The 17,239-nt window shown below is 30.0% G+C and overlaps 1 protein-coding gene across 1 annotated transcript; it reads left to right on the top strand.

The window, feature by feature from the left end:
- Positions 1–9: 9 nt before the first annotated feature.
- Positions 10–10,470, top strand: LOC114320099 (amino acid transporter AVT6C). Its single transcript, XM_028267201.2, has 5 exons — positions 10–481; positions 6,321–6,473; positions 7,415–7,618; positions 8,754–9,219; positions 10,134–10,470. The coding sequence occupies exons 1-5, from the start codon at positions 94–96 to the stop codon at positions 10,255–10,257; spliced, it is 1,335 nt and encodes a 444-aa protein (XP_028123002.2). The 5' UTR covers positions 10–93; the 3' UTR covers positions 10,258–10,470.
- Positions 10,471–17,239: the final 6,769 nt, after the last annotated feature.

The raw sequence follows: 17,239 nt of genomic DNA, 5'->3' as shown, positions 1-17,239 counted from the left end.
AACACACGCATCGCCATCCGCTAGTATAAATATATGGAAAGAGAGTACTAATAGCTACCGCAAAAAGGTCTCCAATAGAAGAAGAGGACGGAGATGAAGCCCGGAAACTCAGATGGCGGAGCAACCGCTCCGCTCCTCCCCAAGCTCCAGCCACCGCCGGAAGATCCATCTTCAAGCGGTGGCGCGTCAATTTCCGGGGCCGTATTCAACGTTTCCACGAGCATGATAGGCGCCGGAATCATGTCAATTCCGGCGACTTTCAAGGTATTGGGCGTAATTCCGGGCTTCGTTCTCATCCTAATCGTCGCTTTCTTGGTGGAGATCACGGTGGAGTTTCTTCTGCGGTACACGAATTCCAGCGAGTCGATCAGTTACGGCGGTCTCATGGCGGAGTCATTCGGCAAATTCGGATCCATTGCTCTGCAAGTTTGCGTCATGGTTACGAATCTCGGTGCACTCATCATTTATTTGATTATAATCGGTAAGCTTTCATATAACTTTGTGTTCTAACTGAGACTTTCAATTTTTGAATTCTACTTTCTCTCAATTGTGATTTCTAGTTTCTGTTTCCTTTTTGTTCTGTTTTGTGTTTTGGTTTCAAGATTGGTTAATTTGTGGGGTTTGAAAATAACTTTCACAATTTTAATATAATTATATTAGTTTTATTTTATTTTATTTTTTTATTTTTAAAATAAAGTTAAAAATATCTGAACTACTACAAATAATGTAAAACTATAAAGATAAAGAAAGAGTGATCTATCTTTCAGTGAAATATGTAAGTGAAGTTAAGATTATGTGTGGTAGTGTAATTATACCAAAATTAGGATAATTATATTAAAATTATAAAATTTATTTTATTTTTTTAAAATCCCAATCCCAACAAATTTACTTTATTTTCCTTGATGTTCAGTATTGTGTTTTAATACAGACGATCAGGATACACTCTGCTGGGTTTAGATTAGGAGTGATGCTAGCGACACGTGATTTAGTGAGGTCTCGGTGTATTAAAACTTTTGCTCTCCTCATGTCATATGCTAGTGTTTTTAATTTAAAAAAAATTAAAACCATGATCATGGCTTCAAAACAAGAGAATTCATACCACTCAAGTTAAGAACATATTATAATATTAATTTTATTATTATTATTTTTTATTCTTACATATTTAAATTACACACCGGTTAGTTTTATATTTTACATAAATATTAACCCTTTATGAGTTTGGGTCTAAATTGTTAATAATGTTTTGAGTCCTTCAGTATTTTTATTAGATTAGTCCAGATGCAATGGTACACCATCTGACAAGATGTCTGAATTGAGATAAGAAGCATCATTTCAGAAGCTTTGATTGTCATTTTTTTGTTTTACTTTTAGGAATAAAAGTCATGTTTGATTCACAAGACTAATAGTGAGATATTAATAATCCTATCAAATTAGTGTGGTATTCACTATCCAATTGGATTAATAGTATAAATTATCCATAGGATTAATAATCTCAGCCTTACCTCATTACTAATAATCCTACAAATTTGTTAGATTAATTATCCGTTAGATTAATAATCTTAAACCAAAATGTTAAAACAAACATAGAAAAAGATTCTGTTTGTTGAACTAGGTTGTTATTGTTAGAAGAGAACTGAACTCTAGGTGATACAGTAAAGAAATGATAAGAATAAAATTTAGGGTAATGCTATGTACCTATCCACCTTAAAAAGGAATATATATCATATGTAAGTTATAATATTTGTAAGTTTAGGGTTCGTTTGGCTTTGGCTAATGTAGTCAATTTTTTTGTGTTAAGACTTTTTTAGCCTCGTTTGGGTTTTGTGTTAGGGTTTTTTTGACTTTTGTGAGAGAAAAAATGTAATGATTATGGGTAAAAATAATATTTTGTCTTATTGGCTTTTGTAGTCAATTTTGTCTTTTTGTGATTATTTAGTCCAAAAAATAATGCCAAACCACGGCTTAATAATTTAATTAACACAAATGTCATAACTTAATTTTACGAGAGTTATGTCTAAAAAAATGAGTCATAATCAGACATTACATAAGTTATAATCAAAATAATGTCATAATCAATTTATAACTAACACAACAATAGGTCATAATAACCAAAGACCAAAAAGTCCGTAACTAAGTTGCATATTATACACACTTTTGGGGTGGGTACTATAAAATTTCTCTAAAATTATTATCGGATAAGAATATAAATAATTATGATTTCTTATTTATTGTGTTCAGATTAATAATAAATAATAATAAAAATTATCTAAGTCTTATTTTATTTTTAATGTTACGTATTTAAATGGTTAATTTAGGTATTTTTGAAGGAAAAAAATTTAGAAAGTAAATTTAAATTTGGGTGAATTACACTAACAGTCCCTATAGTTTGGGGCTTGTGTCATTTTGGTCCCTGACTTTTTAATTGTGACACATTTGACCCTGAATTTTGAATCTTGTTCCAAATAAAGACAATTGAATATATTATTGGATTTTTCAAGGGCAAAATTGTCAATTTGATAAAATATAAATTAATTTGACAAAAATAAATGTTAAAAAATTATATTTGAATTTTTAAAAATTATTTCTACCTACTAAAGATAAAATTATATAAAATTGATAAATCTTTAGACATTTATTTATTTATTTTTACCAAATTAATTTTTATTATGTATTTGAATGATAATCATGTAAAATTAATTTTTAAAAATTAATCATGTAATTTTTATTAATTTTTATCAATTTTACATAATTTTATTTTTGGTAGGTAGAAATAATTTTAAAATATTTTTTTGACATTTATTTTTGTCAAATTAGTTTATATTTTATCAAATTAACGATTTTGCCCTTAAAATTAAGCAATGGTATGTTAATTGTCCTTATTTGGAACAAGATTCAAAATTTAGGATAAAATGTGTCACAATTGAAAAGTCAGGGACTAAAGTGACATAAGCCCTAAACTATAGGGACTATTAGTGTAATTTGCCCTTTAAATTTTCACTAAATTTCATCAATTTTGATGAGAAATAAAACATACATTTTAATAAAGTTATTTTTCTCGTCATTTATCACTAGCTCTCAACATCCAAATAAGTGATAGAAAATTCTGTGTCACTTTATTTCTATTATGTTCTCACTAAGCTTTTCCATCTATATGATTTGAAAGTTAATAATATAATAATAGAAATTAAAAATATAAGATTCATAATTTCTTAATAATCATATCGATGTCTAGTTAAGTAATTTTTTTATTCATGTTCTACAAAAATTACACCAAATACTTTTACACATACTTCAAAAAATTAAGGAAACTCTTAATCTATGACCTATAAATAAATTAAGGAAACTCTATGGTACACACCTGTAAACTCTAAAAGTGTGTACCATATACACCTATTATATGTTGTGGTTGGTGTATATTATGTATTTTTGTGATAAAAATTACATAATTTTTTGATAGAGTTGTGATAATTTGTGGTTCGAAAATGATATTACACATTTTGTGATAATGTTGCGCATTTTTGTGGTAATGGTTTTTTTAATCCAAACATTTTCTAACCATAAAATGCGTAACATTACTACAAAAATGTGTAATTTTATCTCTGAACCACAAATTATTATAATTCTACACATACACAAAAAAAAGTAACATTTATTACAAAAATACGTAACATATATCACAAAAATACATAATAAGGATGCATATGGTGTACACCTTTTGAGTGGTGTGTACCATAGCATTACCGAATAAATAAAATCAAATTTTTTTAAGGGCATTGTGTAAATATTTGTGTTTTGAGTTTACTAAACGTTAAATGCACCGCACTACAAATTAGCTACCTTAAAAGGTCACACAAGCAAACCACTTTGAATTTGAGACCATCAAGCTACCCAATGAATTGAACCAGAAAATTATTCATAAAAAGATATTGAATAATTGGGATACATTTTAAATATGGGTCTTATTATATAGAATTAAATTCAAACCGAGATTTGAATAAATTTCTAGACAATTTTTCTAATTTCATAACTTTTCTATGAGACTATAGGTCGGTCTTGGTGATGTATGATGTGATATAGTGTTATTAAAGGTGACAGGCACACCAAGGTGCCAAGGTTTCCTAGGCTCAAGGCGCAAGGCAAGGCGCACCTTATACATAAAAAAATATATAATTTAATAGAAATAAATAATTTAAGGTTCAACATAAGCAAAATGAAATTTTAAACATTTAAAAATATATATATCCACAAATACTATTATTTCAAAATAGACAAATGAACAATATTTCAAAATTGAACATAAAACATGAATAAAATGAGAGGGGAGGAGAAGAATAAGAAAGGGAGGGGGGCGGGGCGAAATAGATCAGTCTAAAGAATGATAAGAAAGAAAAGAAGACAAGAGAATAAGCATAAGAAGATGGAAGAAGAAGAAGACAACATCATCACAGCCATATGAAGAAGAAGATAGCAACGTAGAGGAGAAAAGTAGAGAAGACAATAATGTAGGCAAGAAGAAGAGAAGAGAATGAGACATAAACATAAGAAGAGAAGGAAAAAAAAAAAAAAAAAAAGACAACGTGAAGAAGAATTTTTGGATTTGCTGGACTGGATAATGAAGACATGCAGTATAGTAAAGTATTCTTCTGAGATTAGGAATTAGGGTTAATTTTTCTTTTATCATTGATTTATGGTTGAATGACCAATGTATTGGCATGTGTAAGAAGAGTAGGGATCTTTTGTAGGTACATCATCTTAAATCAATGGTCAAATTTTAAACACAACCAATTAAAACAACAATAAAAAAACCCTCAAGACTTGGGTCTTACTGTGCCTTGGACCAGTCATGTGCCTTATTGAAGTCGCCTGGCCTAGAACACTACAAAGCGCAAATCTTGGGCTTGAATGGGACTTGGGCCTAGGCGCACGCCTAGGTGCGCCTTATTGAAGTCACCTAGCCTGGAACATTACAAGGCACAAACTTTGGGCTTGGATGAGACTTGAGCCTAGGCACACGCCTAGGCGCGCCTTTAATAACACTGATGTGATACATAACTAGAGTTGTTTGGCTAGGCCAAAATCTAGACTGTCTTTGGAAAGAGGTGGTATCTTTATATTTTCTCACAATACTCGTAAAGTCGAGAGCCATGTATGTGAGAGATAGAGGAAATTGTTGGGGGAAAAAAATTTAGAAGTAAATGGTAAATTGACTGCATTCGAATGAAATGGTGGAACCCTTCATGCTGTCTCTACAAAGAAGTGACTCAAGAATCATGATTCTTTAGAATGGTTATGAACACTTCTATAAATATCATCTCATTTCATGACATTCATTTTAAGAGATAGAGAGTTTTGTATTCATACATTATGTGTCAAGCCAAGTATAAAAAAGAGATTGCATAACACAAATTGGTTTGTTGTATTGTACACACAAAAAGTTGTAAAATTTCTGTGTATGGTGATCGTTGTATCTTAGAGCCAAGATGTCCATTAATCGCAAGCACCAAAAGGCAAGAGCGAATTTCTATCTTAAAGACACAGTGTTTAAACACTGGTCTCGGTCACAATCCGTTATAACTTTTGCAGAATTTCTGTAAAGAGTTCTGTTTTATTTTATTATATATTTGCATTAAATTGATTTTTACAAAAATATTTTTGGTAGCCACACAACCTAAGGTTGTAATAGAGGCATTCCTCGGGTGATTTCCAGCTTCTTCCTGTGGATTCCCTACCCCTATAAAGTAAGGGGAAAGGGTATGGGACTAAAGCCAAGGCCTTTTAGGCAAGACGAAATGGTGGGCACGAGCGGTTTGGTGTTCAAGCCTATTGGTCAGATGTGACAACTACTTCACTTATTAGATTAGTATTAGCCGCCTACCTTGGAATGAAATTTTCTAACAAAAATCAACATAATATACCAAAGTTTGTGGGTAGAGGTTTAGCACCGTCCTCAAGATTTAGTAGGTGAACTTACCAATGATGTTATATGTGCATAGAAAAAATCAATGGCAGGCTCAAATTTATTTTAAATGTTGTGTAAAATGAATTTGGATGATGCCTTTTAAGTTTTATTATGTGTACAAAAAACATTATTGTTGCATACAATATTTCATCAATGGGAAACATGCCCTGGCTCGCCATGCCGTGACCCAATCAGGTAGGTGATAATGTATATAATTGAATGAAGACAGATTTTGCCTCGCAAGAAATGGGTTATGAATAGATATAATCTAATTAATTTATTAATTATTGAGATATGATAGTGAGTACTGTCAACTATGTGAATTTTGAACATTGTTATTAATTATTATTATTATGATTAGGGGATGTGCTGTGTGGGAATCAATCTGAAGGAACATTGCATTTGGGGATTCTGCAAGAGTGGTTTGGCATCCAGTGGTGGAATTCGCGCGCATGTGCGCTCCTTGTCGTCGTGCTCTTCGTTATGTTTCCATTCCTGTTATTACGTAACATAGGTTAGTATACATAGACCTATTAATTACAAACCTTGTCAATTTGTGCGTATCTCAACTAATCCTAGAATTTTGAAATTAGTGATTAGACAAAACTCCCTGAGGTGAGTCAAACTCAAGACTGGTCAATTCCTTGAGTTTAATTATAAACATTGTTAGTTTTACGAAGGAGGGAGATTCTCTCCTATCTTTAATAATTCCAGGTGGTGGGTTGGCTGCGGTAAGCATTTTGTGGCTCATTATAGATTTATATATTGATAATTTAAATCGTTTATTTTGTAAAATTATCTATAATTATTTATGTAAAAAATTAAATTGATTGGACAACCATTACTCACATGATCAAATCATGTCTTGAAAAATCGAAACGACAAATGTGATTTTGATAATAGGACTATCTATTTTTTTTAGAAGACAATGTGATTTGATCAAGTGGTTATAGTTGTTCGATTAATATGATATTTTTACATAGCTCAAAAAACCTTATTAGATAAGTAGTTCAAACCATCGATGTGGATACCTAGTGAGCTCTCTAAGGACTGACAGCACACCCTCTACCAAAAAAACTATTTTTTTTGAGGGTGTAATTACAACGAGAAATGTTCATTGTATTATGCACCAACATTTTTTAAATTTTTTTGAAAATTGTTGTGATAATTTTGACAACGAAAATAGGCTTCTAGTTTTTATTTTAAAATAAAATTAGAAATAATAACAGTGATATATATAAACATTAAAAAAGTCTGCATACACTTAATTAAAATACAAGAATGTACATGCTGATATGTATATTTTTTTTAGTAGTTTATAGTTTTGTATATTTATTCTTTCTCTAACACATTATCAAACACGCCTGTGTGTGGTTTCGCAGATAATTTCTTGATAATGTGTTGAAGTTATTTTCGATTCATTTTAGTTCACTCTTAATGCTTTTCCTGTGACAGAATCCCTAAAGCATGCTTCAGCAGTGTCCATTCTACTAGCAGTGTTGTTTGTGGCCATATGCTCAGCAATGGCACTTCATGCAATGTGGGAAGGGAAAACTCAAAGGCCAAGACTAGTACCAGACTTTGCCAATGGAGTGTCTGTCTTTGATCTTTTCACTACCATTCCAGTATTTGCCACTGGCTTTGGATGCCATGTAAATGGTAAGTCTCTCAGTCTTTGTGCTTTTTCTTGAGTTTTGTTGTGTTTGGATGTTTCTATTTAGGCCAGAAAAATGAAAACCCACATCGATTTCTAGATTTATCTTTTCCCTATCGCTGTCGTAGAATTGCATAAGAAAACTATGCCCGTGAAAAGTAAAAGTTATGTACCTTTAAAAAGTATTGGAGAAAATGAAATATGTGGTATATATTTGAACTTGATATTTAGTATCTCAAATCTAGTCACACATTGCGTTTTTTAATTACTTTTATGATACTTTTTTTTGAGTGCATAGTATTATTGTTCTTATAAATGACTATTTTATTATTTCTCAATCTAGGTTGTTTTTCTACTTGTTTCCCAAACACAGATTATTTCATAAGAAATATGCTTTTCTGCAGGAGGAGAGAAGTCTTGTTAGGTTCAGTTGGGCTTGTGGGTCTTATCACAATCCCACTTTAATGATCCGAATTGTTCATTTTGTAAATTTATAGTTGTATTAAAATAAAAAGAGAAAAAGAAAAAAAATTGATCCAATAATTATAGCTATACGATTTCATCAAATTTGTTTTTAAAACAATGGATGACAAGTATTGTTTTGAAAATAATCGTCTATTTTCCTTAAGACTAATCTGAACAATTTTTGTTATTATGATTATCAAATCAATTTGATTTTTTTAAATTTTTTTTTATGAATGATCTACATTACAAGATGAATGACTCAAATCATCGAAGTGAGATCTATAATAGGGTAGTAGTCCAACTGGACCAAATCAAATTTCTTTCCAACTAGAGAGAAAGTTGGAGCCTTTCCTAAAGCCTAAAGTTGTATTTTCAAAATATTCCAGAAGTGTTTTGAAAACACAATTCTAAAAACAACCCAGGTCTAAAACATAAGTTGAAGTTGAAAACAACCCAGGTCTAAAATATGAAATCAACCAAAGTCTATAGTTGTATTGTAGAGGCTCCCATTTTGAAAATATGACTTCAATTATTGAAGTAGTGTTTTGAGAACACAAATTTGAAAACAACCCAGGTGTAAAACATATGTTCAAAACAACGCGCATTTGATAAATATGTTTTCAAGAAACCCGGGTTTGATAAATAAATGACTCATAATTATAAGTTGCATTGCAGTTCATCCAGTGAGAGCAGAGCTCAGTAGACCTTCTGATATGAGCTCAGCGGTCAGAATTTCTCTACTACTCTGCGTTATCATCTACTTCGCAGTAGGTTTCTTCGGATACCTTCTATTCGGGGGCTCAATCATGTCCGATATGCTCGTCAATTTCGATCAAAATTCTCAAACAGCCATTGGTTCGCTGCTCAACGATGTTGTTCGGGTCAGCTATGCCATCCACCTCATGATGGTTTTCCCAGTGATCAATTTCTCTCTGAGGGCCAATGTAGATGAACTTTTCTTCCCAAGGAAGCCTGTGTTGGCCAGAGACACCCCCAGATTTGTATCTCTCACTTGTGTTCTGCTCACAGTCATATACTTGGTGGCAATAGCAATTCCGAACATATGGTATTTCTTTCAGTTCATGGGGACTACCACTGTCATGTTCCTCATGTTCATCTTCCCAAGTGCAATAATTCTAAGGTACTCTCTCAAAACATTTATCTATGTTTCATTTACGGTACAAAAATGATATAGACACAGAACCAACTACATGTTCATCCACCGAACAGGTATGATTAGATTTTGTCTGAATTTGAGGAGGTGAAATTTGATTAACCCAATATGCCCGAATCTGATATGTGATCAAATGTAAAATAATAATATCCCACACCTGTTCTCCATCCAGAAATAGAACTGACTAATCCTAAATCAAAAGGTCGAGAAACTCAATACCAATATTTTTAACAACTTGGAGCCGGATCTAAGTGTATTAGTGTCTATAATTGATTTCTTGTGTAATATTAGTCAATAGGGCCTCATTGGCAAGTGTTGCAAGATCTCGTGCATTGGAACTTTCTCAGCACTTGCCACCTCCTGGGCGAGACATTTAACTAGGAGCCTCTTTTCCTTTTGTTCGACTTGTATGTGTTAAGCATAAGCTAGTGTTACTTATGAGCCAGGATTAAATTTCTAATCCAAATTTATTCATGTTTTCTATAAATAAATAAAAATGATTTGCATTGTTAAATCAAATAGATAAGGCAGAGTAATGTTAGTGCTTATGCAGATTAAAAATTTGAGACTTTATAAATAAATAAATAAATAATCTGATGGGGTTGGATTTTCAGTTCGGATGTTTAGAACATGTCAGATTCAGGTTACCCTTCCAACCAATCAACTGGATCCAGATCAGGTCGGATTTTGCAAATTTCATATCCAGATGGGATTCAAATTTGCACAAATCCAATCTTGGATTCTAATTTGTTGACAGGTCTATTTGCATCTACAACTGCAAACTATGTTATGCTTGTTCGGAAGTTGATTATGTAATATAATTGGTTCTATGTTCGTAAGCCTTAAAATTAATTAATTATTTTTTTTTTTTTTGGGGACAGAGATGTTCATGGTATATCTACGAGGAGGGATAAGATCACAGCGGTGGTGGTGATCGTGCTGGCCGTGGGAACGAGCTTGATTGCCATAGCCTCTAATGTGTACAGTTCAATTAGCAAAAAGTGAATTTTCTTTTCTCTTTGTGTTTTTCATTTTCTTCCATTTTTCTTGGTCTGGAGAGGATGATAGGTTTGAAAGTAGATGTAGTCACTACACCAGCTTCTGACCAAGACATATTTAATATGATTATTTCCATTGTTCTTCACTGTTGCTAAAATGAAGAAACTATATTTCACCAAAAAAAAAATAAAAAAGAGATAAATTACTACCTTTGAAGTATGACTATTTTCTCACTTTGATGTTTAAAGAAAGATTATATCTTAGTTTGATACCAAAGCTATCATACTCTTCCTACTTTGGTCTCAATTTTAACCATTGTTATACTTTTGAGAAGAAAAATACCATGTAACTTGGGGCAGAATCAAGAATTTTGTTCGGGATCTATATGCATAAAAAAATATTAAACTAGTTTTAACACATTATTAATTGAATATAATCTTTTATATAAGCTAAAGAAATATTTCACGAGAAAATTAAATAAATTTAAAAAATAGTTTTTCTTGTTTTGAACTATTAAATCTTAGCACACAATCGGTTAAAATTTTATTGATGTGTAATTCTCCTTACACCGTCCTTTTGTCTCTTTACACCTCAAATTTTCAATTTTTTTAGTTACACTTTTATTCCTTTTCAAAATTATCAAAAGATCCCTCAAGACTTTGACTCTCACCCACCTTTTACTACAATTTCTCTGGTTACCATCAATACATTTGCACTGGTGACCCTTTTCTCATCTCTGGTGAGCTCCTCTGTTAGTTCCTTCCTCTCTGGCGCCAAAACTCATCGGCGATTTCTCTTCTTAACCCTTTCCTTAAACAGTGAACCATTCTATTGCCCATTGCAGCCCTCGTCTCCTTCTTCTCCCTCGTCTCCCTTCATGCTTCACCCATCCCAATTGCGAGCCAGTGCCGTTTCCCTTCACCACCGCGAAAGCAAACAAGAGATTTCCAGAAGAAGATGAAAAAAAAGAATTGTGTTGGTCAGACGTGGAGGAGAGGATTGACTGCCGGAGGCAGCGACAGTGGTGCCGAAGGTGGTGGTTGAGAGTTACGCTATGTTTGGATTGAGTGATTTGGAGAGAAAGAAAAGAAATTGAGAGATATGTATTTCTGTTACTTGTTTGGATAACCTAAGTGGAGAGAAATGGAAAGAAATTGAGAGATATGTATTTCTGTTACTTGTTTGGATAACCTAAGTGGAGAGAAATGGAAAGAAATTGAGAGAAATAGAGAGAAACTCATTTCTCTTATGAGTCTTATTTTCAATCTTCCCAAAAGTGGAGAGATTGGGAGAGAAAAGAAACTACTATTTTCATAATACCAATTTTGTCCCTATAAAAATAAAAGAAATAAAATGATTGAAAATATAAAAAGGTTATTTTAGTAATATAACATAAAATAATTTCTTTTCTTTTCTCATAATGAAATCTAACTAAACAAGAATGAGAGAAATCACAATCATTTCTTTTCTTTTATTTATTCCTTATCCAAACAAAAAGGAGAGAAATCACAATCATTTCATTTATTTTCTTTTCTCTTATAACTTAAGTAATCATTTCTTTTTTTTTCTCTCCTAGGTTCCCAAACACAGTGTTAGGGCTAGGGTTTGGGAAGATAAGGGTAGGTTTGATATTATGGTAAGTGTAGTGAGAAAGGAAAATGTATAAAAAAAAATGGTGTAAGAGTTAATTTTGTGGTGTAAGTAGAATTATCCTTTATTGATTAATATAATCTAAGTAAATAAAAAGTAAAAGATGATTAAATTTACACTCAATGACGTTGAATGATATATGTTAATTGATTTGTCTAAATCAATCAACTGAGACCAAACCCAATGTCATTGTGAATAAATTTAAGGGTGAAATTTTAAATTCTCTAACATTGCTTAAAAAAAAGTGTACATACCATTTGATTTTTAATATTGTTTTAATAAAATAGATTCAGATAAAATTGATGTTATTATTTAAAATGTAAAATAATTAGAGATCATTTCACTAGACATTATAAAATACTAATGAAATAAAAGGTTAATGTAGCTATTCCTATTAAATTAAAAAAAATTATTACATTATACATTTTACAAACACTCATAGATATAAAATTAATAATAAATTATCAAAAATTAGAGGGGCAGGGCCCCTCCCGGCCCCTACACAGTTCGAACCCTGAACCCATATCTAAGAACAATCCATGAAAGTAGAAACTTATGTTTTTATTTCCTAAAGGATGTGTGTTTTTCGCTTGCGTCCAGCTTGTCTCAAGTTGAGATCAAGATTGGACCCATCTAGTTCGATCTATACGGTCTATTTTTTGACCCATTTTGATAATCCGAACTGTTGAATGTGTAGAATTCGTCGAGTGCTACATGTCTATAAAAAATCACGTTGATCGGATATCAATAACTACGTGATCAAATCAGTTTTGTATAAAAAAAAATGGACGGTGAAACAATTAACGGTTGATAAAAAACTGTTTTGTTCACATAGCTATCGATATCCGATCAACGTGATTTTTTACACGCATATAGTACTCGACGAGTTCTACACATTGAACGGTTCGAATTATCAAAATGGGACCCGTGATAGACCCCACGGACCCAGCAACACGGTCCAGTCCGATCTTGGACTGGACGAAAGCCACTGCCTTTCGGTTTTAGTTCTTGAAAGGAAAAATATTTTCACTTTAACCCTTCAAAAAAATTGTCTACTAAAAGTAAAAATAAAAAAGTTTTTCTAATCACAGTTTGTTATTTCATTTATCGAAGGGCGAATTACATTAATAGTTTTTATAGCTTAGATCTTGTGTCACTTTGGTTCTTGACTTTTTAATTGTGACATATTTGACCCTAAATTTTGAATTTTGATCCAAATAAAGACAATTAAAGATACTATAGCTTAATTTTAAGAGTAAAGTCGTCAATTTAATAAAATATAAACTAATTTAACAAAAATAAATGTCGAAAAATATTTTTGAATTTTTAAAAATTATTTCTACACACTAAAGATAAAATTATGTAAAATTAATAAATCTTTTAGACATTTTTTTTTTCAAATTAATTCTTATTATGTTTGGATAATGATCATGTAATGTGCGGTCGTTTTTATTTTCATTAAATTAGTTTTTATTTTTTCAAAGTCAGCAACAACTTCGATATCATTATTAAACTAATCCATTAAATCAAAAAATCTAAAACTAAAAACATTTCATATATTAAATATATCGGTTACACATTAAAAACCTAATAACCATCCATTACATGATCATCATCCAAACCCATAATAAAAATTAATTTTGTAAAATAAATAAATAAATAAATGTTAAAAGATTTATTAATTTTACATAATTTTATCTTTGGCAGGTAGAAATTATTTTAAAAAATTCAAAAATATTTTTATAACATATATTTTTGTCAAATTGGTTTATATTTTATCAAATTAACGACTTTACCCTTGAAATTGAGCAATAATATCTTTAATTATTCTTATTTAGAACAAGATTTAAAATTTAGAGTCAAATATTTCACAATTGAAAAATTAAGGATCAAAATGACACGAGTTCCTAACTATAATAATGGTTAGTAATTCACTCTTTATCAAAATATTGTCTTATAACACTTGAGCATTCACTCTTTTTATTACTTTATACTTCTTTTCCATATGCTATGCACCTTCTCACAACTAACCATCTCCTCAGCCCACAACTGATTATACATTTATTTTTTTCTCTTTGCAAAAATGATCACTATTAACGCAACATTTCATCGCAAACCACCTTTACTATACATTTCATGTCTCACTCATTTCATCGTATTTTTCCTTTTGTGTGATATGAGATTGATTTCTTATGATAAGGTGGATTTAGGAATGGGTTTTGGAATGTGGGTTTTGAGATTGAGTTGGGTTTGGATTTTGATTTAGGATTGACAATGAGAAAACTTAAATTTTTTGAAAGAAAATTAATTTTCTTTTGAGGGATCAAAGTGAAAATTTATTTTTATAGAGATGAAAGTGAAAATTTTGAAATTTTCAAAAACTGCTATTTAATTTAACGGTAGTTAATAACTGGATCAAAATAAGAAATGACAAATAATTTAAGACTGCTTTAGGTCATCAACATATGCTTCTCAAGAAAAGTTTGTTTTCTTTCTTTTCATCACCTCCTCGGGAGGAGCAAATTAACGTCTCTAACATTATTCTAAAAATAAAAAATTTAGAAATTTTAAAAGTTTTATTAAAATTTTTATCAAATGTCTTACATAGATGTGAAACTTCCATGGTGTGGGTCCAATATTCATGTGAGACATTTGATAGAAATTTTGATAAAATTTTAAGATCTCTAACATTACTTTAAAAATAAAAAATATTAGTGATCCCAAAAATTCTACTAAAATTTCTACCAAAAGTTTCATATAATGTGGGACCTACATGAGATCTACATGGTATAGATCTCATACTCATATAAAACATTTGATAAAAATTTTAATAAAAGTTTTACTCTTTAAAAACTTGGTTTCTTTAATCTTACGAAGATTGGGTTGGTGGTGGTGCACCCAGGAGTCATCTGGGGAAATGGGAGGTAGCTTATAATGGCGTTGAAGGGGAGCATCTTTAAGGGGGTAATTAAACAAAATTTATTAGGTATTTTAGTCAATGTAAGTCTAATTTGGAGTTCTAATGAACTAATTATTGAGCTAGCTATTTTATCATCTTATTTTTTTGATATTGAAGAGCCCTAGAGGCTCTCCAAATAATTATGTATATATATATATATATATTTTAGATTTTTATATATTTATGTCTTGGATTTGAGATTTTATATATATATATTATATATATATATGTGTGTGTGTATGTAGTAATTTTATATGTTCTTTCAATTCTGTTTGATGAATTACAGAATAATTTATTTTGTATTTTGTATTTTTTTTCTCCTCATTTTACAGGTTTTGTATATTTGTATGAGCAAATTTATTATTATTGTAAATTTATATTAGTAAAATATCAACAATTAGTATTTTTTTATTTTAAAAATTAATTAAGTTAGTTTAAATGATTAGCTAAAATAAAGAGTGTGGTTGAAAAACACAATAGCTAAAGTAATTAGGTAAAATAAATAGTGTACTTTTTTTGTACTTTAGTTAGTGAAAAGTAGAGAGTGTGATTAGCAAGTTGAGATGCTTGGTCTTGTTTGGATGTTGGTTAATTTAGCTTTTTAGTTAAATTAATTATAAAACGATAAAATAGATTAAAAAGTTAATAATATAAAATGTTACATTCAAATCATAAATTATTTATTTATTTTTTCTTACAAAAGTTAAAAAAAATTAGCCCAAACAAATTTTTTAGTAAGAATTAAAATAGTTAAAAAGTCAAAAAAAAAAAAATTAAAAAACCAACTCTATTTCCCAAACGAGATTGTTGCTAATGATGGTACAAGTAGTTCAATGGAAAATGTGAGAAAAATTAAGGATACAAACTATGGTGACTCTAGAAATTTTTATGAGTTGTGTCATTTAATTTTTTTTTGATATTGTCTGTATTTTTGATATTTTATTTTTTATGTTTTCAAAGACAAATAAGAAAAAATTTAAAAACACGCAATATTTAATATCTTTTAAATTTTTTTTAAGTAAAACAATGATTGAAAATTAAAAAATAATTCTTAAAAAGAGTATTATTTTTTTTTTTCCAAAAATAGTCTATCAATCAATATTTTCATATTAGTTCATTTTTTTTATTTATAAAAATAAAAAAACTTCTCAAATTATAAATAAAAAGACTAATGTTATTTTAACAAAAAAGACATGAACACAAAGAATTTGGATCCTCTATAATGTCCTCTTTGTAGAGAAACTATTTAAAATTAAAAATAAATTATTTTTTAAAGAGCAATGCATACATAATCACTTTTCTTATCTTATTTTCTCACTCTTTGACAAAACAACGCAGCTCACATTAATAAATAAATATGGAATTCACACACTTATATCTAGAAGTATAAAAGTAGAATAAAAAAATAAGGTTATATTCAATATTTTTTTTGATAGTGTAAAGACTTGAAGAAAATAATATAATAGTCAGAGAACTAGAGGGAGGGGATAAGAAAGTGGGTAGTATAGAAACTACACACAGCGTTCATCAAAAATTAGAAATTTGAAGAAACAAAAGAGACAAAGAAAGACCAAGGCTCACAAAGTGAAAGTGTTTTAGAGAATCTAGGCCTCGTTTGAGAACAGGCTGTTTTAGTAATTTTTTAACTTTTTGGCTAAAATATGAGGTAAAAAAAATTAGTATGTTTGGGATATTTTTTGAATTTTTACGAAAATATGTGAAAAAATAGAGAGAAAATGAAATTTTTGACTATTTGGTATAGGTTGTTGACTTTTTGATTTTTTAAGTAATTTTTTTACTTTTAGGTTAAAATAACCACTTGCCAAACAAGGGATTAAGCCTAATTTGTTCGGACGTGGGTAAAATAGCCTCAGTTTTGCTTCCCAAACGGTGCCTTAGTAATTTTTTAACTTTTTGACTAAAATATGAGGTAAAAAAATTAGTATATTTGGGATATTTTTTGAATTTTTACGAAAATATATACAAAAAGTAGAGAGAAAATAAAATTTTTGACTATTTGGTATAAGTCATTGACTTTTTGATTTTTTAAGTAACTTTTTTACTTTTAAGTTAAAATAACCACTTGCCAAACAAGGCCTAAGACACATTTTGGGTGCAAGAATTTGTACGAGTTTTGTGTGTATGAGTTTAGTTTGTATAGAGAGTTTTGTTATTGATGTTGGTTTTTGGCTAACCAAATATGCATGTTTATCCCATCCAATCAGGTATAAACCACTTGGATTCCTCTACTTGAAGTCTATTCATGCCGTTCTTTCTTTTTTTATAATATTTTATTTATTTTAATAAAATATTATTTTTTTCTGATAAATATATATATACTTAGTCAATCTGAAATTTTTTCTTTCTTTTTATTTTCAT

The sequence above is a fragment of the Camellia sinensis genome, chromosome 8, assembly GCF_055761805.1.
Source record: "Camellia sinensis isolate YWXY chromosome 8, ASM5576180v1, whole genome shotgun sequence".
NCBI classification, from domain to species: Eukaryota; Viridiplantae; Streptophyta; class Magnoliopsida; order Ericales; family Theaceae; genus Camellia; species Camellia sinensis.
The sequence above is the reverse complement of the archived record's forward strand: the minus strand, read 5'-3'. Positions and strand labels throughout refer to the sequence as shown.

Excerpts from the sequence above, each read along its gene's own strand:
- LOC114320099 (XM_028267201.2), top strand. The coding sequence starts at position 94 with ATGAAGCCCGGAAACTCAGATGGCGGAGCAACCGCTCCGCTCCTCCCC. Across the intron at positions 6,474-7,414 it reads CCTGTTATTACGTAACATAG|AATCCCTAAAGCATGCTTCA; the intron begins GTTAGTATACAT and ends TTCCTGTGACAG. Across the intron at positions 9,220-10,133 it reads CCAAGTGCAATAATTCTAAG|AGATGTTCATGGTATATCTA; the intron begins GTACTCTCTCAA and ends TTTTGGGGACAG.